This window comes from Mus musculus, chromosome 13 (genome assembly GCF_000001635.26).
Source record: "Mus musculus strain C57BL/6J chromosome 13, GRCm38.p6 C57BL/6J".
Classification (NCBI taxonomy): Eukaryota; Metazoa; Chordata; class Mammalia; order Rodentia; family Muridae; genus Mus; species Mus musculus.
In genome coordinates, this window is record NC_000079.6 from 55,337,152 (window position 1) to 55,363,085 (window position 25,934).

General features: G+C 49.8%; 1 protein-coding gene across 1 annotated transcript; it reads right to left on the reverse strand.

Moving 5' to 3' along the window:
- Window positions 1-6,681: 6,681 nt before the first annotated feature.
- Lman2 (lectin, mannose-binding 2) lies at window positions 6,682-25,632 on the reverse strand. Its single transcript, NM_025828.3, has 8 exons — window positions 25,237-25,632; window positions 24,970-25,088; window positions 15,795-15,912; window positions 14,560-14,639; window positions 14,229-14,390; window positions 14,005-14,119; window positions 11,164-11,283; window positions 6,682-9,886 (listed from the first exon to the last, which is right to left on the reverse strand). Exons 1-8 carry the CDS (start codon window positions 25,436-25,438, stop codon window positions 9,726-9,728), a joined length of 1,077 nt encoding a protein of 358 aa, NP_080104.2. The 5' UTR covers window positions 25,439-25,632; the 3' UTR covers window positions 6,682-9,725.
- Between the last annotated feature and the right edge of the window lie 302 nt (window positions 25,633-25,934).

A 25,934-nucleotide genomic window follows, 5' to 3' on the forward strand; every position in this document is an offset into this window, starting at 1 on the left:
GTTTTAGGTGACCCCTGTGAAAGGGTCATTGAACCCACAAGGGGTCACGACCCACAGGGTGAGAGCTGATGCTGTAGCATGAAGCTGGGGCTAGAACTTCATGTTAGATGCAGAAGCCCAGGGCCAGGTGTGGATGGGCTTCTGCCAATAACAGCCACAGGCAAAGGAGGACCAGCCTGCTGGGTGGGAGGGTGGAATTGGGGACTCGCTGGGGCAGAACTTTATAATTGGAGACCCCACTGTCTTAATGCCTGCTCTCTAGTATCTCCAGCCCTGGTTTTCTCTTTTCTTCACTCCTGGCCGGCTGCTTTTCCTTCTGCCCCACCCGGCTCCAGGCATCCCCTCTCCTGCCCCACCCCTCCCCAGGCATCTCATCTTCTGCCCCGCCACAGATGTCCCTTCTTTTGTTCCACTCTGTAGTTCTGCCCCACTGCAGATGTCTCCTCATGTTTCACTCTGTAGTTTCTCTGACACATAAAACAAGCTGAGGAAAAGTGTCCCTCACTCTGGATTAAGGGTCCCTGTGGTAAATTACCCACCCTGTGAACTATCCATTGCCCTTGCTTACAGACTTGAGGGGAAAGGGTCAAAGGGACAGAAGCTTCACTCCAAAGCTTTCGAACCTTGGACCCTAGAGGATTCAGAATTCATTAAGGCCGCGTGGTATTAAAGAGGCAGGTGGAGCAAATATCCTAAGCAGGCCTGTCCTCTTTCACGGTCACCAAGGAGGAAGGAGAGCACACGGGCTCCCAAGATCTGGATGACGACATCACTATATCTTGTTTTTTGTTTTGTTTTGTTTTTCAGAGTTTTATCATTTTATGTGTATGGTGTTTTGCCTGCATGTACGTCTGGGCGTCATGCACCTGGTGTCCAGAGAGGCCAGGGAGGGTGTTGGGTCCCTTGCAACTGGAGTTACAGGTGTAGTGAGCTACCATATGGGTGATAGGAACCAAACCCAGGTGTCTTGGAAGCATGCAGTCATTACTGCTGAGCCTTCTGAGCCTCCTCTTGGCTCCTCCCCCTTTCTCTCTCTTTTTTTATTATTTGTTTGTTTGTTTGTTTGTTTTCGAGACAGGGTTTCTCTGTATAGCCGTGGCTGTCCTGGAACTCACTCTGTAGACCAGGCTGGCCTTGAAATCAGAAGGCGTGGACCACCGCGCCCGGCTCCTTTTTGTCTTCTTTTGTGTTACAAATGCAAAGGCTCCCTGGATTGTGTTTAACCCTTGAGATATCTTGGGTCATCTTCTGCACATGGGCCGGGCCTAAATATAAACGGGGGTGTGGGAGGGTGTGGGGGGTGTGGGGGTGGCCTTTAGTGGGAGATATCAGACTTTGTAACTCCTTAAGGAGCTAACAGACAGGGCAGACCATCTCCACACTCCAGCAGATCCTTCTGTGGAAGGGTTTCCTGCTGCGTGAAGCTTGGCAGGCTGTCATAGGGTCCCGTGCTTCCTGAGCATGTCACAGTTTCTGCCAAGTGTTGTCAGTAAAAGGTGCACTTTCAGAGCAGCCCCAGAAGCAGGGGAAGGAGGGCTGCATTGGATGTGGGAGAAGCCACTCACTACTTGTCTTAGGGTTTTACTGCTGTGAAGAAACATCACGACCAAGGTAACTTTTTTTTTTTAAAGAATTATTTCTTTTATGTATACAAGTACATTGTAGGTGACTTCCAGCACACCAGAAGAGGGCAACAGATGGTTGTGAGCCACCATGTGGTTGCTAGGAATAGAGCTCAGAACTAAGAGCAGTCAGTGCTCTTAACTGTTGAGCCATCTCTCAAGCCCCAACCAAGGTAGCTCTTATAAAAGACATTTATTGGGGCTGGTTTACAGCTTCTGGGATTCAGTCAATTATCATCGTGGTGGGAAGCATGGCAGCATCCAGGCAGGCACAGCACTGGAGGAGCTGAGAGTTCTACTTGTTCCAAAGGCAGACAGGAGAAGACTGGCTTCTAGGCAGCTAGGAGGAGGGTCTCTGTTGTGTCCGGCCAGCCGACTACATGTTTGGGTTCTAGGCTGGAAAGGCATTTTGGAAACCTGGAAGAGAAGAAAGGCTAGGCGGGCAAGAAAAAGATGCAGCTAAGACAATCATTCTGATCAAAGCTCAATTTTACTATTCCACACGCAGTGATGAAGCAGGGGAAGGGGGCCTGATTCCTGCCAAATAATCTTGGGATCCAGTAGCAGGGTAACCACGTGATGGCTTCAGAACTACAAAGCAGCAAGCTCCAGCAGTGGGCAAGGCAGAAAGATTGAGCAGCAAGCTCCACCCCTGAGCAAGCAGGTTTCAGGCTGGGGGAGGTTACAGGTCTCAAAGCCCACACCCACAGTGACACACTTCTTCCAACAAGGCCACACCTCCTAACAGTGCCACTCCCTGAGCCAAACACATTCAAACTACCACACTACTATAAGGGCAGGAGAACAAAGGGTTAAGGGTCAGTGCCACACCAACTCCAGTAGGATCTGTGTGACAAGTTCCACAGACTGAGGCCATAGACCTCAATAGGGGGAGACCTGCTAGAACCAGTTGTGGAACTCTTTGCAGAAGAAAAATTATTAAGCTGTAGTTCTCTTGGCAACTTATCTGTTTTGGTTTTGGTTTTGGTTTTGGTTTTTTTGAGACAGGGTTTCTCTGTGTAGCCCTGGCTGTCCTGGAACTCACTCTGTAGACCAGGCTGGCCTCGAACTCAGAAATCTGCCTGCCTCTGTCTCCCAAGTGCTGGGATTAAAGGCATGAGCCAACACACCCGGCAAATTATCTCTTTTATGTTTTCTGTTCCTTTTCCTATATACGAGATGTTTCTGATAGCTTAGGCTAAGATTTTTTTTTTTTTAAGATTTATTTTATTTTATGTATGTGAGTACACTGTAGCTGAACAGATGGTTGTGAGCTTTCATGTGGTTGTTGGGAATTGAATTTTTAGGACCTCTGCTCACTCTGGTCTGCCCCGCTCAATCCATTCAACTCTACTCTCTCAGGCCCAAAGATTTATTATTATACATAAGTACACTGTAGCTGTCTTCAGACGTGCCAGGAGAGAGTGTAAGATCTCATTATGGGTAGTTGTGAGCCACCATGTGGTAGCTAGGATTTGAACTCAGGACCTTCAGAAGAGTAGTCAGTGCTCTTACCCATTGAGCCATCTCACCAGCCCCTAGGCTATGATCTTAAACAAGTATTATGGCTATAAAATCATGTATAAGATAGTATTGATAGATAAAAATTTTTCCAACAATAATATTTTATATGCCTACACGTGTCATTGGAAATAGGCTTTGGTATATTGTTAAGAAAGCCTTAAATTAAAATAATTAGAAAAAAAAACAAAAATAAAAAAAGAGCCAGGCAGTAGTGGCACACGCTTTTAATCCCAGCTTTTGGGAGGCAGAGGCAGGTGGATTTCTGAGTTCGAGGCCAGCCTGGTCTACAAAGTGAGTTCCAGGACAGCCGGGCTACACAGAGAAACTCTGTCTCGAAAAAAAAAAAATAATAATAAAAAGTTTAAATTTATGCTTTGATAATATACAGAAAAACAGGAAGTAGATGTTAGACAATAACTGATCATAAAAATTCATTAGTTTATTCTTGGAAATTTGCCACTAGCCTTAGATGATTTTTATATTTTGATGCACCAAATGATCATAATAATGTCTGTTCTACTTGGCTGTTTTATTGAAAACACCCTTTTTGAGGTTGTAATATTTGGATGATTTTGTATTTTGCTGTATCAAATGATTATTGCAATGTCCCTTCTATTATACAGCTTCACTGAACACAGCTTTTCAGAGTTGTAACATCTGTTTCTCTATGCATAAAACCCTTGCTCAAGAGCTGCAAAATACCCTCAGATTCAAGCTGCCTCTGTGTTTGTTTCTGTTTGTCACAGCCAAATAATATCCAAGGGACCCCCATCCCCGGTTGGGGTGGTCCACGGCAGGCCAGGGCTCTAGCATCAGATGCTCTGAGAAGCTAGGTTGTTGCCTGCATCCTCACTCCCCACAGAGTCGGGGTGGCATCTAGTTTTACTGCCTATCCTGTCCCCAGTCCTCTGGCTGGTCTCGAACTCAGAATTCCACCTGCCTCTGCCTCTCAAGTGTTGGGATTAAAGGCGTGTTCCACCACTCTTAAACAAACAAACAGAAAGCACCGATTTCCTTTTCTCTGGAGACAGGGACCCAGCACCCCCAGGCATGTCTCCCTCGAAGGAGAGAATGGGGGAACTCACAGCCTTCTCATTACAGGACTCCAAAGAAAACCGGGGCATCAAGCTTTTAAATTGTCTGCTTCTGTTTGCAGACAGACACTAACTTGATTTGGGGGTACATGCTTCCAAATAGTCACCCCAAGTCTGCCACGCCCTCCGGTCGAGTCAGCTTGACAGGCTGAAAAAGTCTGTAAGCACTCAAGAGTTTCAAGGAAGCTCACCTCCTGGAGTTTTGGCATTCTCATTTACCCATATACTCATACTCTATTCCCACGTTAGTCTGGTGTATGGATCTATGAGCTCTCTCTTTTTTTTTTTAATAAATCTTTATTGATTATATGTAAGTACACTGTAGCTGTCTTCAGACACTCCAGAAGAGGGAGTCAGATACGGATGGTTGTAGCCACCATGTGGTTGCTGGGATTTGAACTCTGGACCTTCGGAAGAGCAGTTGGTGCTCTTACCCACTGAGCCATCTCGCCAGCCCGAGCTCTCTTTTAATATTCTATTATAAATGCCTTTTAAGATTATATTCTGTTATAGTTAAGTCTCCCTATTGTTCCAAGGTCCCAGAAGCCTGTGAGCTTAGAATCCTGTAAGAATGCAGTAAGGAAGCTAACCTATTCAGTAACTAAGCATTACAAAAGACGGAGCCAGTAGCTCAGAGCTGGTCTACTAAGGACAGTAGCAAATCATACCCAATCAAGGGAATACCAAAATAGAGCCAGGGAATCCCACTGAGATAGAAATCTTCAGTACAGGCTACATTGCATATTAGAAGCAAGTTGGTGAATTCTCCTGACAAATGGAGATTCTCCAGATACTTAAAAGTTACACTCATATAAGAATTTAGCAAGGCCTAGGAATTAGGGGGGTTGTGATATTGCATTATTCATGAGGCCTGCCAAGAGCAGAACCCCCTGGTGCTGGCCTTCACAAGGTTCAAAGGTATAGCACTAGAGTGTGAAATCCTTACCTGTCACTGAGCTGACCCTAGGCAGGACTGCTTTATCTTTACTGTAAACATTTACCTGGTTCCTGTAAATCCTTTTGTAGTCATTCCTTTGTTTTGTACCTGGTAACTTCAATGTACCTTGCCTGCTATGACTTCCGACTGCTTGAATTTTCTGTACTATATAAGACTGGGGTACACTTTGTGACAATACATTCAGATTCTACACAATCTCTCGTGTTGGTCTGTCTGTCAACCGCCGACCTTTGCCCACCTGCGACTAGAGACCCGTGCCACACAAAGGGACCCAAAAGGGCCTGCGGCACGAGTCTAGGCAGGGAGGGTCTCTAGCGATGGACAAGTAAAGGCAGGCCCTCCTGCCAGCACGGCCCTCACTGACCACAGCTGCTCACTGCCAGTCACTCTGGACAGGAGGCTTAGAGACTCAGAGGAGAGCTTTTCCCTGTTCCTACTGCATGATGAACCTCACCTGGACAGATCTGTCCTGGTTAAAAGGAGCTCTGGCCCAGCCACTGACACAGTCAGTCTCCCGCCCAGGGTAAACCACCAGGGTCAGTTCTGCAGAGGAACAAATACCTGCTGTGTAGACACTAAATTGTTTTGTGCTGTTTGAGTCACAGAGCAGCTGGCTTTGACGATGGGGTTTGGCTCTCCTGCTTCAGATCTAAGCATGTTGGTCCCAAAATGCCTTCCAAAGCCCCTTCCCCGATCCAGCCTGGTCCCCGACTCTTGACAGAACAGAAAACCAAGCAGCCAAGGAGTAAAGGAAAATATTTATTTCACAGTGTGGCGTTCTCTATGTGCTGCATGGTATTGGCTTTGGTATTGCATGGGTCTTCCCTTCCCCCAGTGGTCCAGTTTAGATACCTATCCCAGTGTCTCCCTGGCCATTTCTCCTCACAGGCTTACCGTGAGGTCTTTCTGGGTGGCTTCTAGAGAAGGAGAAAAGACAGTTAACCATAAAATTACAGTGGGTTTTTACCTGGAAGCTTGATGCCTGTCACAACTTGACCACAGTAGCATGCACCAACCGCAGGAGTCATCACCCCAGACTCCACCCCTTCTCAGCAGCAATTAGCTAGAGTGGCCATTGCCCCGAGAGACAGGCCCACTGCAAGCCACCCAGAAAGACCTCACGGTAAGCCTGTGAGGAGAAATGGCCAGGGAGACACTGGGATAGGTATCTAAACTGGACCACTGGGGGAAGGGAAGAGCCAGGAGCCCTATGCAATACCAAAGCCAGAGCCATCCATCCTAAAGGAATAAAGCTGTCTGCGCTTCCTCCACAGCCTCATCTTCTGATTCCCTTCATCTTTCGGGTTTGTGTGTCCCAGACTAGATGACACTCATTACAAATGGATTCAACTTGGGTCATGAGGCTTGCTTAGGAAGTGACTTTAAAAGAGCTGCTTGTGTGCACATATCAGCTAGAGGCCAGGGTGGACTGGGGAGAGGTTAGGCTGTTTTCAGATTAAGTAACAGAGCACACAACTCACACTAGTCTGAACAAATAGGGATTTATTTCTTTCACACACTCACACACACAAAACCCCAGCAGTTGACAATCTAAGGCTTGAGGCAGGGCTTCAGTGCTGACCTGGAGGCCCCCTATCTAACAGGTATGTGCTCTCTCCAGCCCTGTCACAGGCGCTTGCTTCTGTACCCCCAGGGTCCTACCATATTCCAGGCAGGAAGGGAAGACCTTCCGCACCTCATGTCCTCTGGGTCTCCTGAGCCACAGGTCCACATGGAAGCAGCTGGGAGGAGAAGCATCCCAGCTGATGAGAAGAGAAAGGGACAAGGTCAGGAGTGGGTGCTGGAAGATGACAGAGTCAGGAAAACTTGGCCACAACTGGGTGGAGACAGCAGGGGCGATGACATCAGCACTCCATAAGACCCACCTCAACAAAGTGCAAATTTTTAAAGGCCAAAGTTAGAAACCTTCAGGAAAATCATCTTTGGAAAAGATTAATAAGTGCCATTTAAATGCAGATGGCACATCAAATGACGTCATTAGCAAATCAGGAAGCTAAGCATGTGGGAAGGAACCTCTGCAAAGCTTATAACCAGGAGGCTGAAAATAACAATTCCACAACATCAGTAACAGGAGTTGGAACTAAAGCGTCAGAGGACGCACGTGACCGGTGAGCAGAGACTGCCAGCCTGGTGCAGAAAAGCACACAGCAGAGCTGCTGAGGGAGTGGGGGTGGGAAGGGGAGAAAAATTCTCTTCAGAATGCATCGTAGCTCTGGCTAGCAAAACTGGAACTGGATACAAGCTGCAGACCCAAACTTCTCATGACGTGTGAGAACACAATTCAAGAACATTGGAGGCTGCACCAGGTATAAGCACCGCCAGAGGCCATCTGACAGTCTGGTACGGTGCTAAGAGCGGTCACCAGTGTGCACAGAAGACATCTTGAGCGACATCTTGGGTTACATGTCCAGGACACGGCCATGCTGCTCGAAGAGCTGAGGAATACATCCAAACACCATTTAAAAGCTTTTTAAAGCAAAACAAAGTTTTAAAATACACAATTTAAGGAACACTTTAACAACCATCATCTCTGTGGGGAGGGGACAAAGGAGGCCACGTGAGTCGGCAGGTTTGCATCTCCAACACTGCAGAGAAGATACAAGGAGGGGTACACATTTGTGCTTCAGTGTTGATTAGGAAGGCCATTTTTAGGAACATATGACAAAAAAACTAATTGTGGAATCATTCCTGTGTGCAGACAGACAACTCTGGGGTGAACTTAGAAACAGTTCTTCACAAGTACAGTGAGGCTATGTGATGAGGGATGGAGAGCCCACCTGGAAGGTTAAACAAACTCACTAAGTGCTGGCATCTAAGGTTCATTGCAGACCCTGCCTGGTCCTACACCACAAGATTTACTAGGCCAAATATGGAGAAAGCAGGGGTTTGTTTTGTTTTGTTTTATGCCATGTGTGTGGAGACCAGAGGACAGCTTTGGGTGTGATCTTTGGGAATGCCATGTGCCTCCTTTGGCATGGAAGTCCCCAACTAGACTAGTGAGCCCCAGAGACCATCAGCCGCCAGTACTGTCAGACAAGTGTTTTATTGAGTTATCTCCCAATGCTACAGCAGCTGCTAAGGAGGCTCTAATACACAAAGGTAAATCTTGATTATAATGTAGCTAATAACTCTGGACATCAGGAAGGCCAAGTTAGAATAGGAACTGAGGTCCTTCCCGACGGCAGAAGCCTGATGCTTCAGGTCCCAGGCCTGCTGTCACGCAGAACGTAACTGCTTGGACACGGCCCACATGGTGTCACAGCAAATAGGCAATGCATGCTTAGAGAGCAATGTGTCAAAAAGACGGGGTTCCTGAGGCTCCATGACAGGCTCATAAGCCTGGGAGCAAGCTGCAGCTGGCAGCTGCTGTGACTACCTCTGGACACATGACCATGAACAGTTTCCGACAAGGACAGATGGCTCCTAGCAGCTCAGCGAACAGCTCTGCTGAGAGAAGGTAAAGACGGTGGTACTAACAAAACAGCCGTGTTCACTCCATGGGCTTCCACCACTCCTTTCCTGCAGCAACAAAGCGAACTGAGGACGCCGCACTGCATGGATGGCAGCCTTTGCTTGTGAGGTAAGAGACCAAGCATTGACTGTGGGGAGGGGATGGCGAGGAAGGAGGCAGACTTGGTGAGTCCCTAGAGCTGGACTGGGGAGGGTGCCAGAGACCGGAAGCTGGCTGTGGTATTGCCTGCTTTCCACTCGGCCCCCCAGCCTTGTCCCCTCAAGCCGCCCAAAGGGAGCAGCACTGCCATCCAGCTGTCTTCCATTCCTGGCTCAGCAGCTCCTTCCAGATCACCTCAATCTCAAGATTTCTGTCATTGCCCCTCTGTCCCCAGTGCCTGTGCCCTGGGCTGAGGTCACATCCTGTGTACAATACCCTATTCCCAAAACATTGCATACCAGGCAGAATGGGGTGAGTCCTGCTTGACCTGAGAGTCATGCTTCCCCAAATGGCAATGTGACAGCCACCATCTCTCTGCTCTAGGTCAGAGAAGGGACCGGGAATCACCAGATGTGGAAAAAAGCCCTTAGGACAGGCATGAGGCTGAGACGGGCTACTTTTAGTAAACTGTCACACCTTGGCCCTACTGAACGGTCCTCCAGCCTTGGCTGAGGTCTGTCTTTGTAAAAAGCTACTGGGAGGTCCAGAACCACAAATCCCATTTGCTGCCGCAGGCCTCAGAACAAAACCACTGCCTGGAACCCTAAGTAGCCATCCCATACACAGGGCCTCACCTGGGCCCCAAATACAGACTTGCTTGCTCCTGAGAGCTAGCCTTGGGATGGAGCAAAAACCTCCAGCTGTGGGGATGCTAAACCCTGACCCCAGCCCTGCCCGCTGTCTCAGCTGGGCAAGAAGCAAAATGTATGAAAATACTTTAATTATTTCTTTGAAACAGTTAAGAAATAAGGTTCGTTGGTTTTTACAATCCCAGTAGAAAAAAGTTCACATAAGAGCCCTGGCCCAAGGTCAGGCCCTTCCCAGCCAGACCGGCCTCAGTAGAAACGTTTGTTCCGTTCCTGGCGCTTCTGAAACACCACAGCGCCCACCACAGCACAGACGACAACGCCCAGGAGTGCGCACAGCAGCAGCAGGAACACCCTCCATCCTGTCAGGGGCCCATTGCGGAAGTTTCCAGTGGGGTCGTCCACATTGTCTATGGAAAAAGACAAAGATTACCATACAAAGCATGAAGGGGCTACCTCACAGTAGCTCTGTAGAACTGGACAGACAGGCACTCCAGCTTACACCCAGCACAGCACAGGCAAAGGGCAGGGGTCAGATGAAATCTACCCAGCTCCGAGCTAGTACTTCAGAGGCCGCATGATTCCCCTACAAGCAGCTTAGCCTTGTAGCTTCCATGGGTCCCTATGGCCTGTCACTGCTCAATCCCTTTGGAGACAGCAGCCACCCACTGAGTGGACAAATGAGCCATCTCGATTGGCCCCCAGGGATGCAGGTGGGGCGAAGCCATCGGCTTTCTGGGAGCAACAGCCAGAGTGATAAACGGTGCTATATGGCAGCATTAACTTAGCTCTAAAATCTACGGCTGGAGAATAGCTCAGGAGTTCAGAGTCCATACTGATTTAAGTTCGCTTCCCAACACACAGGTTAGGAGGCTCACAACTGCCCATAACTGCGACTCCAGGGCACCCAAGGCCTCCAGCCACTACAGGCACACACACAAGGCTGACTGCACAGAATTAAACAGAGTAACAGTAAAGTTTAAAAACCGTGAGATATCAAACACCAGGCCTGGTAGCTACACCTGTAATTCCTACACCCAGGGTAGAGACAGGAGACTCAAAAGGCCAACATCACAGTCAGTTACACAGCGAGTTCAAGGCCAGCCCAGGCTACACAGATAAAATTACAAAGAACAGTGTGCTCTGGTTTTTCCTAGAGAGCTGGAAAGACAGGATAGGGGCCTATACTTTCAGGGGATCCATGGTTGGCAGGCTGTGGCTCTGAGGGATGGAAAGAAATCCAGGTGCCTATTTCTTCTACCTAGAACGCTGGTCAAATGTGAGGCAGAACTGTGCTAGTGGAGGGAACCAAGGCTGGGTTATAGGCCAACTGCCACCTTTCTTTCTGGCCGAGCAAACCTCAGTCAGCTCCTAAGTGTTCACAGAAGCTGGCGTGGTAGGGAGACTCGGCACGTTATGTTCACGTGGACCTGACGCTTTAGCACAGGAAGTGGACATGAGACGCTCACGCACATGACAACAAGGTGTCAGAGCCTCAGCAGGATCCACACAGTAAGACAGCAACTCATTCTTTACTCAAACACTCACCAAAGCCAACCTGGCCCAAGCTCCTGGCCTCCAGCCACAGAGCTCAGAGGCCAGAGCCCAGCTAAGACAGGAGCAGAGGGGCTGCACGCACACTCACACACTCACACACACACACACACACACACACACACCCACCCACCTTTGGGGGACTTGAGGAAATTGACGCCAGGCTCAATCTTGGTCCAGTCGATGCTCTCCTCCTCAGGCGTCCGCTCCACCGTGAGCTGGAACAGCTTGATGGAGATGATGTCGTGGTTGTCTAGAGGCAGAGAGGGTCCCACCTCATGACATGGCCACTGCCCTCCCCAGGGAAAGCTGCTTCCTCAGCCTCACAAGGGCCAGCCCAGGGAGAGCGGGTTTCTGCCCAGCAGTCTCCTCTCCTGGGCAGGCAGCATCCCGGGCTGGAGTGCAGCTCAATGCTAAGTTAGTATGTGTGAAAGCCGGGGCTCAAGCCTAGGTGTGGAGAAGTTGGCAGTGCTCGAGAGAGAGAGAGAGGACAGAACAGAGAGGCAAGCATTAACTATGATGTTGGAGATGATCTAGAGGCTTCAAGGCTTAGTTTCTTTGTAAAATCGAAGCAGTGTCCACATTGAGCCACCACAATGGCCAGGGCACACAAATGCCATGCAGTGCGGGACACGTTGCTAAGCAGAGGATGTGAGGGCCACTGTAACCATTCTAGGGCTGCCTCACAATCCCAATACGTCCAAGAGAAGGAGCAGCGCTATGGTCTTGTCAGGCCATACACAGGCTGCAGATAACAAAGGAGCCGTCAGCAACTACGCCTGGAAAGGACATGTTCACCACCACCATAGACATAAAAGATACTCCAAATATCCCAGAGGTGACGCACTGAGTCCAGGATGTGGCTCCCGGCCAAGCAACTCCACATGTACACTCGCACACCCACTAATGTGTATGTGAAGCAAGGCTCTCTGGGGTGGGGAGACAGGAGCTGCAGTGAGGAGGAAGGAGCCATACACAAGCAGCTGGTGGCCAGGGTGGGCAGGCCCCTGGCGTCTAAAACTGACAGACCCTTGAAGAAGAGGGTCGAGCCTTGAGACCCAACTTCCGAGTCAGACTCTGGTTGTCACCCAGGCTCTGCCGTTTTCTGCTTATCTTGGGGAAATTTCCCTTGATTTCAGTTATGTGAAAATTGAAAGAAATCAACACCTAAGAAATTAGTGGCTGGGGGCTGGTGAGATGGCTCAGTGGGTAAGAGCACCCGACTGCTCTTCCAAAGGTCCGGAGTTCAAATCCCAGCAACCACATGGTGGCTCACAACCATCTGTAACGAGATCTGACTCCCTCTTCTGGAGTGTCTGAAGACAGCTACAGTGTACTTACATATAATAAATAAATAAATAAATCTTTAAAAAAAAAAAAAAAAGAAATTAGTGGCTGGTGTGGTGGTGTATGCCTCTGACCCCAGTACTTAGGAGGCAGAGGCAAGTGGACCTCAAAAAACTGAGGCTAGCCTGGTCTACACAGAGACTGTCAGCTGAAGTTACATAGAGACCCTGCCCTCCCTTTCCCCCAATAAAAACCCTGGTGCCCGCCTGTCTCTTCAAATGGCCACTCCAAATAGCACTATGGAATAACTACCTGCCACAGACAGCCATCTGTTCTATCAAAAACCCCTGAAGACATACGGGAGCACTGTCAGATGAAATCCCAGGTAAGCCAGGGGACAGGAAAGAGCAAGGGCATGCTGGGTCCATTACTGACACAAGTCTGCTGACTAGTGAAGTGGGGTATAGGAACTTTAAAAAAAAAAAAAAAGATTTATTTATTTATTTATTATATGTAAGTACACTGTAGCTGTCCTTAGATACTCCAGAAGAGGGCATCAGATTTTGTTACAGATGGTTGTGAGCCACCATGTGGTTGCTGGGATTTGAACTCAGGACCTTCGGAAGAGCAGTCAGTGCTCTTAACCACTGAGCCATCTCCCCAGCCCCCTGGGGTATAGGAACTTTAAAGAGACACCACAACAACAGACATTCTGGGACTACATGGCCTCTGGATAGAGGGGACAGTTCAGTCCCTAAGAGTTTATCCTGGGGATAAATAAGCCCTGCGAGCTCATGCACATCACAGCCTAGTTCTGGTCAGCTGGAGCTGGGTCCAGGGCTGCGGCCTTTCTAAACATCACTAGTAGGCTGGGTCACAGCCACTTGTAATGTGGGGAGTGGAGGGACAGGACCACAACCAGGAAGCATAGGAAATGACATAGCTAAGACAAGCTACATAGAAACCAAAGCTGGGGAAGGGATGGGGGAAGACATCATGGACTGTAGAAGTGAACGATTTTAAAGGAGGGAAGCAGGCAACTTCACACTTAAGGAAGTCACTAAAGACATGACCAGGTCCCACGCAGAAAGGACAGGGCAGCTGAGTCACCTTCAGCACAGGGAGAAGCCAAGGCAGGGAGGAGGCATGGGGAGGGGCCTGGCATAACAACTGGGATGGCGGCCATTACAGTTCTGAGCACAGAGATGACTCTCCAGGCACCAGGGACAGAACGTCAGGGTGCTAGTATGGAAGGAGGGAGGGACAACATGTGGGTGCCAGTGAGAGGTGGCAGTGTGAATGCAGCAGGGAGAAAGACAGACACTGGGACTTGTCAAAGAATAAGTAGTGGCATGAGACAAGGTCCAGGGTGACACCAAGGTGTGTTATCCCAGGCAACTAGAAAGGTAGGGACACCCCTTCACCTTGATGGGCAAGGGCGATGTTCAAAGGGGTGGCTGAGGGGAGACTAAACACCTGTGTTCCTATAGACCTGGCACTAGGAACCCATCAAGCTACAATACCTAGACCCAAAGTCTCCTCTCACCTAAAGATACAGGATAAAGAGGCCAGCTGACTGCTTGGGCCTGCCCTCGGGCACACCAATAGTTACAGCTGATGGGAAATGAGGAAGGCCTGCAGAGAAGGGAGGCCGTTAACTGCTGAGAGCATCCTTTCACACACTCACCAGACAGGTCGCCGGTGCCAGCAGAGGCTCCAAAGTAGTAGCCAGTGGGCAGGCGCACCCCTGTGATGTCAATGCAGTTCTTCCACTCGTTCTTGTCTTCCAGGTCAGTCATCACCTGCAGTCAGTGGGCAGGTCAAGCTCACACCCAGGCCCCAGCCCACCACCTCCTGGAGCCTCTGTGGAGCCAGCATAGGCTCAGTGGCCTCCCCCTTAGGCCTGCTCACCGTGAGGCGGCCCCGGGAATAGCGTACAGCTAGGAAGGTGTCATGGTCCCGGTTGCGGAAGTCAGCCGTGCAGCCTGCCAACTCACTCCATCGTCCATCTTTGCTATGATCGTACGACAGAGAGCCATTGTTCACCATCACCGAGATGTACGGGAACACACGCTGGAACCGACACACTGGTTACTTCGTGCCTGCCAGCCCGTGGGCACCACCACCCTGCCCCTGGAGGACGCTTTAGGCTAACCACAGCCAAGTTCTAGTCCCCATTCTCAAGCCAGCAGCCCAGCCCTTGCTCGCCTGCCTGCCCTGCAGAGGAAGAGTGGGGTCCTACCTCAGTGGTTTCATCATTGGGATACGTGTCCAGGAAGATGGCCAAACCATGGAAGTTGTCTTTGCTTCCAAACACAGGCCCTGGAATTAGGAGATATTTCAGAATAGGATCAATAGAGATGACCTAGGCAGAAGAAAGAAAGTCCAACCATTGGCACATCACCCAGGAAGGAAGGACCCTTGAAGGACAAAGCAGGTGGGGAGGGACCCAGGCCTCTCAGGACAGAGAACTCGAAGCTGAGGCTCAGTACGAGTGCCATGAATTCAAGGACAGCTTCAGCTTCATGGTACCAGGTCAGCCAGGGCCATAGCAAAGTCCCACTGAACAGCAATGAAGACTGAGGCCTTAACTATGAGGGTAGTCACGAAGGCAAGCATTAGGTACTGGCAGTGCCCAATCTAGGACACGTGTATGGAGCCACCTGAAACTACAAGCGGTAAATTTTCTGCAAGGGCCCCAGAGGCGGCGCCTTACACTTTGCTGGTTGCACAGTCTTTGTGTTTGCTCTTTAAAAATGGCAGAATGGGAGCTGGCGAGATGGCTCAACAGTTAAGAGCACTGACTGCTCTTCCAAAGGTCCTGAGTTCAAATCCCAGCAACCACATGGTGGCTCACAACCACCTGTAATGAGATCTGACTCCCTCTTCTGGTGTGTCTGAAGTCAGCTACAATGTACTTACATATAATAAATAAATCTTTAAGGAAAAAAATAAGGCAGAATGGACCCATGAACGGCCAGCAGGTAAAGGCCCTTGCCACCAGGCCTGATGACTGAGTTCCATCCCCAGAAAATACATGAAGGTAGAAGGACAGAACCGACTACACCAAGCTACCCTTTGCTCTCCACAGGTGCTATGATATGCATGGGCACATGTGCACACACACAAATATTTCTAAAAATCTATAGGAAAATGGCCAGGTGTGGTGGTATAAGTTTCAGGCAGAAGGAATATTTTCCTGTTTTAGGTAGCCTGGGCTAATGAATTTAAACCCAGCCTGGGATATATAGTCCAAGTCTCTAAAAACCTAAAAATAGTAAACAGGCTGACTGGTTAAAACCGTGTGGTAGTGAGTGGGTGGGGCTAGACAGCCCCAAAGGCTCTCCCACCCCCTCCAGAGCAAGACTCTGGTCAGCAGCAGTCTCCCAGCAGAGGCGCACAGTAACCATAGCAGGCACTTGCCGGGGCCACTCACCGCTGTGGTGGGCCAGCAGCCACACCCGTGCCCCTCCTCACCTGGTACGAGGCGGTCTCGGGTGTACCACAAGGCAATGCCATCTCCGTGGAGGTTCTTCTTCCCTGTGCCATGGACTTTGAAGTGGACGTGCATTTCCCAGTCCTTAAGGAAGCATGGCTGAAAAGGGAGCAGAGAGGCCCTCAGAATACCAAGGCTTTCAAGCAAGCTGGAGCAGGGCCTGGCCTGTTCAGTTCCACACCTTACTCCCCACCCCACCTAAACCAGGCAATCACTTCAAGGTTCAGGGGTCAGGCAACGGGACCTTAAGTGATACCGGCCCCAGATGCTGTCTCTAGGCTCTCTGAGGCTCTCAGCCTCTGCCAACCCAGGCCTTTTTCCTCAGCATATAACCTCCACCCAACTTTATCATCCTCAGCTGAGTGCCTGTCCTAGAACATTAGAGAGGTTCACCAGCCCCTTTTAAGTTATGTATGTAAGTTCACTGTAACTGACTTCAGACACACCAGAAGAGGGCATCAGATCTCATTACGGATGGTTGTGAGCCACCATGTGGATGCTGGGAATTGAACTCAGGACCTCTGGGAGAGCAATCAGTGCTCTTAACAGCTAAGCCATCTCTCCAGCCCCTACCTTACCTTACCTTTCCTTTCCTTTTTCCTTTCCCCTTCCCCTTCCCCTTCCCCTTCCCCTTCCCCTTCCCTCCCTCCCTCCCTCCCTCCCTCCCTCCCTCCCTCCCTCCCTCCCTCCCTCCCTTCCTTCCTCTTTAAGTGTGTGTGAGTGATGAAGACAGGGATGTACCCATAGCTAGCCTCAGCCTCCTGAGTGCTGGGATTACAGGCCTGAGCTGCCACACCCCACTCGGTCTGATGCAGCTATTTAACAATGCCAATCTCAAGAGCACCTGGACTTGGACCCACAGAGCCTGGGAGAAGAATAAAGGATGAGATGGTAGCCATGCAAAACCCAGGGTGCTGGGAGAAAGACAAGCAGGCAGGGCAAAGGAGGAGAGCAGTGTAGACTGAGGGCTGAGGGTGACCCCTTCAGAATGACCTGTGGTACCCCGGACTTATAAGCTGTAAAGAAAACCAGACCCTTTCCTCCCCAGGCAGCTTTTGGTCATGGCGTTTATCACTGCAATAGTAACCCTGACTAAGACAGAAACCTAGCTCTCCCTCTCCCTCACCCCGAGCCTGTCTATCTATGAGGATGCTGTAAGCCCACTGCAGATGGGCTGGCTAGAACGAGCTAGCCCACAGCAACAAACACAAGCAACCTAACATCATCAGAAGCCCTTCCTCACAGGCGGCAACCTGGGGGCCTGCATGGCTGACAGCAGCCATGGCAACATCCGAGGCACCACAGAAGGAGTGAAAAAGGCTGTGTGCCCAACACCCAGGAAAATATCCACTCCCCACAAAGCATTTCTGCACTTTCAAGCCCACCCTCCAACTCCTGATCCTCAAGGTTGAGATGCCAATTTTCCAGTGTCTCTCCCTCTTGTGTTCTTAGCCATGAACAACACTCTCCCCAGGTGTTCAATTAGAGGTGGTCCTGTCACTGTCTGTACAGTTCCCAAAGGGAAACAGTCCCTGGCTTGGGAAGAGAAGACAAACAGGAACTTGACAGCACAATGAAACATTTCTCTTGTAACCAGGAGCATTTCAATGAAGAAATTAAAATATACTCTGTCCCACCACAGGCAGTGTGGCTGGTGCACTGACCGATTCATCAGCTTGTGACCTGGCAGACACTGGGGAACCACCCTGGCCACAGAACAGGAATCAGTAAGTACCTGTGTGACAACTTCCCCAGTTCTGGAATTTCACTGGTCTGGGCACAGCCATGGACTGGGAAGAGGCAGCTAAGAGATGATGACAAGTAGCCACAAAGACAGGACAAAGAGTCTGACCCAAGGTCTGCCGAGGGAGACGGAGGCCTTGTCTGAGTCTAAAATCTAAAAGAAAGGATACTAGAGGGGTCCACCCAGGGAGGGACTCAGCTCCATGTTGGGTCCTCTTCCAGGAATTAGGGTTAAGTGACTCTGCCAATTTCAGCAGAGATGACAAGTAACCAGACACCAAAGGGACAAGGTGGGGCTGAAACCCATGAAAGCACAGGGGCTTCAGAGACTGAGCTCCCAGTAACCACAGCCAAGGAGTCCAAGGACAATTATGAGTATTCAGCAGGTTAGTGGTATTCTTAAACTCACTAAGAAACAACATTCAGGACAATATATGATAATATAAGGGAGAAACTTAGCAACAGATGAAGAGATAATATATCCAAGGTTACTCAGACAAATATCAAGAATGGTGCAGGGGGCGGAGAAAAGATTCAAAATTGACAGTAAGATCCCAGAGTAAAAGGCACAAACAATTCAATTCCAAATTGAGACACAGGAGACTGGACCAAAGCAGCAGAGATCTGTTAAACCCCAACAGTTCTACAGCCAGAGGAGAATAACGACATGCTACATTCTGGATGCGAACTGAGCGTACGCCCCATCCTAACAGTGGCATACTGAGAACTGTGGTTGTAGCGCTTGCCTAGGTTCCATCCGGACACTATGAACCTGCTCAAAAAGATGACCTCTCCGAGGACACCCAGGGGTGGGTACTGGTCACTCCTAGTCTCTCTGTGCTTTCTCCTTTTCACGTATTTCCAATGTGATGCTATTTGTGTTTTTTTAAAAGATGTACTTTATTGTCATGGCAGTCAGCGGCTTGGATTACACTGGCTGTTGTGTCCTGTCTAATGTTGCTGGGAAGCAAGCTCAGGCCTTTTGCAGGAGCAAAGCATGCCCTTAACCACTGAGCCATCTCTCCAGCCTGTTTTTGTTGGTCCTGAGACAACACAAAGTCTCAGAGAGTCCGAGCTGCTCTAGACCTCACTATCTATAACAAGGGCTGGCCTTGAACTCCTGATCTCCCTACCTCTAACTCCCAAGTCCTAAGCCAGCATACCCAACTTCATAATGTCCTGTCGTCTTGAGGTGAAGGATGCAACCAGATTACAGAAGGATGCAACCAGAAGTTAAACCAGTACCAGATCCCCTTCAAGGAGCTAAGAGTCGGCAGCAGACAATTTCAGACAAGGAAAGCAAAACACGGAGAAGCACAAACGGCCAGCAGCCCTCTCAGTGTCTCTCCATCTTCCTGGAGAAGGAAAGTGATCCGATCCACGCGGAAAGTCAGAGGCTCAGGAAGAAGGAAGAGCCAACCATCAGTTCAGAACTCGCACCTATAGCTGGCAGCACAGTTCTGCACCACTCACAGAAGAAGACTCAAGTAAAGGTCGGCCACAGGATGAACCAAGAGATCTAAGGCCCAGCACTGTCCCGGGAGAAAGCAAAGGCACACATTATCCTTAGACTCTGGCAGAGTGTGCGTGTGCGTGTTCGTGCTGTGTTTGGAGAGGGTTATTTTTGCAGTGTCGTATGTAGGTCCAAGGCAGGTTTTGGGCACCCCCAGCCTTGTCACTTTACAACAGGTTCTTGGGTCTTGGCATGTAGCTCAGGACAGGCTTGAGCAAGCAGACTTCCTGCTTCTGCCTCCTAAGCGCTTGACACCTATAGCACCTGCCTTCTGGGCACCTACTGCCCAAGATAACTGTAACAAACTGAAAAACAAGAGGCTGGATGGATGACTGAGCAGGTAAAGAGCAGTGGCTCTTCCAGAGGACCTGAGTTCAGTTCCCAGCACCCAGCACCCTTAACTGCCCCTAACTCTATCTAGTTCCAGGGGATCCGATGGGGCACCTGTACACGTTTGCACACACACAGAAGCACAAACATAAATAACAACAACAATAAAGCCCCGAGAAACAAGCAAACAACTTCCAGACTAATAAGAGGCAAAGTGAGCACTGGAGGGTTGGCTCTGAGGTAAGGGCACTGGCTGCTCTTCCAGAGGACCCTGGTTCAATTCCCAGCACCCACATGGCAGCTCATAACTGCCTCCAATCAAGTTCCAGGGGACCCAACGCCCTCACACAGACATACATGCAAGAAATACACTAATGCACACACACACACACACACACACACACACACACACACACACACACACACACACAAACTAAAAGGGAATTATCAAAAGGAAATTTTAAAGAGGGAAAATGAGTAAGAAATGTCCAGACCAAGGGGGGAGGGGGGGGAGAGAAACCAGTAAGAGAGAAGGCTGACCCTGATATGTCAGAGTGAGATGAAATCCAAATCTAGGCTCTGGATTCATTTATCCATTCATTCACTGCTGCTGAGCTGGGATGAATGCAGTGTCAGACAGCCCGTTTCTTCCCTAAGGAGGAGCACAACACTTGCTGGAACTCACTTTCTAGCCTCTAACCTCTATCTATCATTATTTGTGGGAAACACTTGACTGTAGTAGAGAAAACTGGGAGTCAGTGTGCTCCTTCCTCTGTGGATCCAAGGCAAGTTGCCAGGCCTGAGCAGCAGGTACTCCTACCTTACAAACCATCTCCACAGTCCTTTTTTTTCTTTTTTAATGTATGTATGGGTTTTTTTTGTTTTTTTTTTTGGTTTTGGTTTTTGGTTTTTCGAGACAGGGTTTCTCTATGTAGTCCTGGATATCCTGGAACTCACTCTATAGACCTGGCTGGCCTTGAACTCAGAAATCTGCCTGCATGTCTCCCAAGTGCTGGGATTAAAGGTGTGCACCACCACTGCCTGGCTGCCAGTTCTTATTTTTTAATCTTAGAAATAAGGGTTTACTAAGTTGCTCTGATTGGCCTTAAACTTGCTACCCCCTGCCTCTCGGAAGTCAATCAGAAGAGGTCGGTACAGGGATAGCATCTGTAGTCTCAGCCACTCAGAAGGCTGGCACAGGAGGATCACTTGGGATCACAGTTCAAGGCCAATCAGGACTTTATCTCACAAAATAACAGACAAAAGCCAGGTATGGCAGGCTACTCTGCTCTACTACAAGTCCTTCTGTGTATTAAGTTAACACTTTCTCTCTCAGAGGCTGCACACAGGGATGTGTATCTCACAGCAGCTGTTCACAGTGTGTGGTGCTGAGGTAAGATGTGGCTCGGGCATACAGTGCCTGCTGCACAGACACAAGCTCCCACACTTGGATCCCAGCACCCACGTACAAGCAGACACAGGGCGCCCAAAGCTGCAGGCACCGAGCTGGCAGATCCTGAGGTCTTGCTGGCTAGACAGTCTAGATGAAATGGCAAGTTCCAGGTTCAATTAGAGACCCTGTCTCAAAAAATAAGGTGGTAGGCAGGGCACGGCAGCACATACCTTTAATTCCAGCTCTCCAGAGTCAGAAGAAGGCAGATCTGAGTTCCAGGCTAGCCTGGTCTACCTTGCTATTGTACCAGGCCAGCTAGAGCTAGCTATATTTCTAAAATAAAATCAAAACACATAGTGTGGGCTAGGGAGATAGCCAGCTGAGTACAGTGCCTGCCCTGCAAACCATGAGGACCTGCTTGGCTGCAGACCCCGCAGTAAAGAGAGCCTGTCCCGGCGCCACACAGGTGTGCTCCCAGTGCTGGGGGGGGGGGGGGGGGGGGGGAGACAGGGGCATGCCGGCACTCATCGGCCAGAGAGCAGGTTCCAGGACAGTAAGACTCAAGAACCAAGGTCGCCGGCCCCTGAAGAACACCATCTGAGGCTGACCTCTGGCCTCCGAATGCATATACACACAGCTGCAACAACACCCCCCACCCCCCAATGTGCACTGGTGCATGGTGGTACAGCCTGTACTGTCGGCAAGTGAGAACTGAGCAGAAGATCAAGAATCAGGAACCATCCCGGGCTGTGTAGGAAGTGTGAGGCCAACCAGAGCCACGAGACCATCTCAAAACAAAACAGAGCCCGATGTTCAGTTTAGGTTATTCATATTTTTTATTTGCTTGGTTCATTTTTTCCTCCTTCCCTCCTCTTCTTCTTTTCTCCCCCTCCCCACCCCTCCACCCCCTGTCAGAGATAGCTCTGGCTGTCCTTATCAGATTCTCAGCAGTTTTTCCCAGTCTCCTGAGTGCTGACAGTAGAGACAAGTGCCATCTAAGCAGTCTTGCTATAAAACAGCACTATCTGGCGTGCAGGAGACAACATCCTTTAAGCCTTTCTTTAATGCTGGGAGCTGAACCCAGGGCCGAGACAAGCACCTAACTATCCCTCTCAGCCCTCTGCGGATATTTAAGCCCAAGACAATTTCTTCAGGGGAAGGAGTGCTTTTTTTTTTTAAATTTTTATTTATATGTATGTGCAGATGCCAGAAAATGTCAGAGGATGTTGAATACCCTAGAGTTAGTGATTTAGGCAGTTATGAGGCCCTCAATGTGGGTGCTAGGAACACACACTCAGGCACACAGAAAAACTATCTCTGCAAGAGCAGCAAATGCTCTTACACTGCTAAGCCATCTCTCCAGCACCCCACCTTATTTTAAAGAAAGTTTCCCCCTCTCTCTAAACCTTGAGCTCCTTAACAGGCTGGCCAGCAAGCTCCAGGAGCCTCTGGTCTCTGTCTCTTCAGGGCTGGGATTACAGCCAGCCAGGCACCAGGCTCTTCACCTAAGTTCAAGGGACCTGAGCTCAGGTCCCCACACTTGTGCTGCCAACACTATATACCCACTCAGCTGCCTCCCCAGTCTGGGCTGCCTCCCCAGCCTCTGCATCAACTTTTAAAAAGAGGGAGGGGGTACACAATTTTGAGCCGGCACAGTAACAAATTCAGAAGCTTAAGACCCCCGCTGCTGCCTTTCGCACAAACACACCCGACACAAAACCCACCCCGACACAAAACACACCCCGACACAAGCAGAGGCCTCTTCAGCCCTCCATGCCCTGTGTTCCAGACGTCAGGCACTTGGAAGCTCAGAAGGCAGGGGTACTCATGAAATGTTTGCTCAGCCAGTGCCTCTCCCAGATGGAATACAAATGAGGGAGACTCAAACAAACAAAACAAAACTGGAGAAATCACCTTGGCTGTTCTGTCAGGAGGATGTATTTCTTTGAAAACATTAAATAGAAACGTCTAAGAGTTCCAAGCAATTTCTCTCAAGAACTATAAATGCTCTCCATCCAAACATTTTGTTTTGGTTTTGTTTTTTGGTTTTTCGAGACAGGGTTTCTCTGTGTAGCCCAGGCTGTCCTAGAACTCACTTTGTAGACCAGGCTGGTCTTGAACTCAGAAATCCGCCTGCCTCTGCTGGGATTAAAGGCATGCGCCACCACGCCCGGCTTCCACCCAAACATTTACATCCATTATTTACAAACCATTAGGGTCCAGCAGCAAAAGTCCAGGAGCTGAAGAAAGGATGGGTGTAACGCAGCCAAAGCAAGCGCAGAATGCCCTTGGTCCATGACATCACCAAGTCACCATGCTAACCTCCCACTACTTACAAACCTAAGTTAGATTCCTACCTTGGATGTGTCTGTTACATGTGGATAAACCCAATTCCTAAAAGTTCTATCATATTTTTGGGTGGGGGGGGGGTGTTCGAGACAGAGTTTCTCTGTGTAGCCCTGGCTGCCCTGGAACTCACTTTGTAGACCAGGCTGGCCTGGAACTCAGAAATCCACCTGCCTCTGCCTCCCAAGTGCTGGGATTAAAGGCACACTCCACCATCACCCGGCCAATATTTTTATCTTGCTTTTTACAAAACAAAATGTAATGCTATTAACTCATTTATGTGAAAAACACAAGGCTACATCACCACCTAAAAAAGTAGCACTCCAGTTATCCGTGCAGTTCAGGAGTGAAACGCTTGCCTTGCCTGTCATGCATAGGTCCTGGGTTCAATCTATTGCACCACAGAATAAAATAAAAAGGGAAGAACAAAAAAAGTATCTGAAAAGCCTAGCCAGAATGATGTGACAGACTGCGACTTGGGGACATGAGGTTTAATCGAGCACTTGGTGTGCGTGGCATTTGAACGCAGACGTAACAGATGAGAAGTAACCAAGGAGCAGTCACGAAGAACCAGGAGGCACTGTCCCAGACAGAGTGAGCAAGACCAAAGCCCCTGAGGGAAGAAGGCAACCAGGCAGACAGGCTGGAACAAACTGACAGAATGACTGGAGATGTCAGTCATGGAGGGACACGCTGTGCTGAGAGAATGTAGTTTTCCATTCATGAGAGAGCTCAGGCTCTAAGGGACAGAGCCAAAGCTGAAGGAAGAGGGTAACCACAGACGCCCCTAGCAGCACTGTGGAGGCAGGAGGCAGGGAGAGAGGAGGTGCTGCGGGGACGAGCCAAGTGAGGCAACACAAGGACAGTGTAGTCTCCCAGAACTAATGGCAAAATCAACCAGAAGGGCCAAGAGAATACAGTGATGGAGAAAACTAGGCCACTGCTGACAGTAGAGGGAGAAGGGAGGGTTAGACCAAGCAGGCTAGAGAGAAGCAGGTTTCTTTTCAAGCCATGGCCTATCCCTAAATCACTTCTTTTCTCCCCTTGGACAACCTACACTCCTTGGTGTAGACATTGCACAACACTGTTACCACACCAAGGCAATAACATCTCTGGCTCCCTGCTCTCTAAAGGCAAAGGCCACAGCCAGTAAGTTCAGTGTAGATATAGCTAACAAGACTCTCAACCTAGCACAGAGAAAGGTAACTAGGACTGTTAAATATCTTGAAGGGGGGTTCTCCCATTGCTAACCAGGAGGCATCGGGTGTATCAAGGGAATTGATAAGAGTGGAGATCAGAAAGATCAGTTGAAATACTGTTTATTCTATTCGGTGGCTATATACTACCTCAGCATAAAGTCACGAAATCTATTCATTCCAAACACCTTGTTTGAGAACTAAATCTGGTAAGGTTTGGCAAGGTCAGTACCCTACACACAGTAAAATAGGCCGTAAGGATAAAGTTTCGCCCTTCCCTCGATTAAGTGGGTTCGATTTAGTCTGACAACTCCACTCATTTCTTGTTCTATGACTTCAGGGATGTTCAACTCTGCACCTTGGCTTCTTGCTTCGTAAGCCATCAAAAAAGCAGACATCATTACTTACCTTGTGTGATTTCTGAAGAAAGAGGTGAAAGTGTTTTAAGAGTCACGCACACTTTCTGACATACAGTAACTATACAAGTCGCTCTGAACGATCTGTGCGACCAGGACAGAAAAATCGGCAGGACAAGAAAAAAAAGGAGCACGTGTATCTACTAAGCTTGGTTGCTGACGAGGCAGGGACTACTGTGTCAGTGAACGGTCATGTTCAGCCTCTTGGGAGAGCCTCACCTGGTGGTTCCAGATCGAGCCCTCTTTGCTGCGCTCGTCCGGGGTCAGGCGCACGTACTGGCTCGTCAGCATCGTGCTGCCTTGGAAGTCCCAGAGCGGCATGGAACTGGAACCGACCCCTGTGGGCAGAGACGGACGTGGACAGGTGCTCAGAGGGCCGCGCCAGAAATCTACTGCGCTGCGCTGCTCTGCTCGACAGAACGGGCCATGCCCTCCTCCATCCCACTTCGGCCCGCGTCCTCACCCTCAGCTACAGGCCTCCCTCACCTTGGTAGGGCTTGATGAGCGAGTGCTCCCGCTTGAGGTGTTCGCTGTTGCCGTCGGTGATATCCGCAGCCACCGGCCCCAGCAACAGAAGCAAATGTAGAAATGTCGTGGGGCTCGGGCCGGGGCCAGGAAGCCCAGGCCTCCCTGGGCACCGCTGACCCCAGCCCCAGCCCCAGCGCCAAAGCCAGGCCTCGGCCGCCATTCTCCTTGTTCTCTCGGCCACTTCCGCCCTAAGACTTCCGCCTTCCGGGTGTCTTTTCTAATGGTCTCCGGCCGGAAGCCCTCCAAACTAGGATCACAGGAGAGTTAAGAAGGAAAGCCTCGCCGCCAGCGGGATGGCAGCCTTATTGGCTGGCCAGCCTCCTATCCCAGTAGAGCGCGGCTCCATAACTTTGGAGGTTCCTGGTCGCCTGACAGCCGGCCACGGCCGAGGGTTCTCATGAGCGACAAGGGGATCCAACCAATCATGGAGCAGCACGTTAGGCTTGCAGGCCAACGAAATGCAGAGGTCTCTCCTGGGACGGGGGAAAGCGAGCAGCGTCGTCGAAGCGGAGCATGCTGGAACTTGTAGTTTCGCGGTCTGCTTGTGCAAGCCGAGCACCCTGCTCAGTCCTAAGCTTCTGAAAAGATGGTGACTTTGAAGTGACCTTTCCAGTACAGTGGGAAAGCCTCACTGGAGTGACTCGGTGGGTGGGGCA

Bases quoted from the DNA above. Each gene is read 5' to 3' on its own strand.
- Lman2 (NM_025828.3), bottom strand. From the start codon at position 25,438: ATGGCGGCCGAGGCCTGGCTTTGGCGCTGGGGCTGGGGCTGGGGTCAG. The intron at 25,089-25,236 runs GTGAGGGAGGCC...CTCTGCCCACAG, and splicing joins GCTCATCAAGCCCTACCAAG to GGGTCGGTTCCAGTTCCATG. The intron at 11,284-14,004 runs GTGAGTGTGTGA...CTCTGCCTCTAG, and splicing joins TGGCACCGGCGACCTGTCTG to ACAACCACGACATCATCTCC.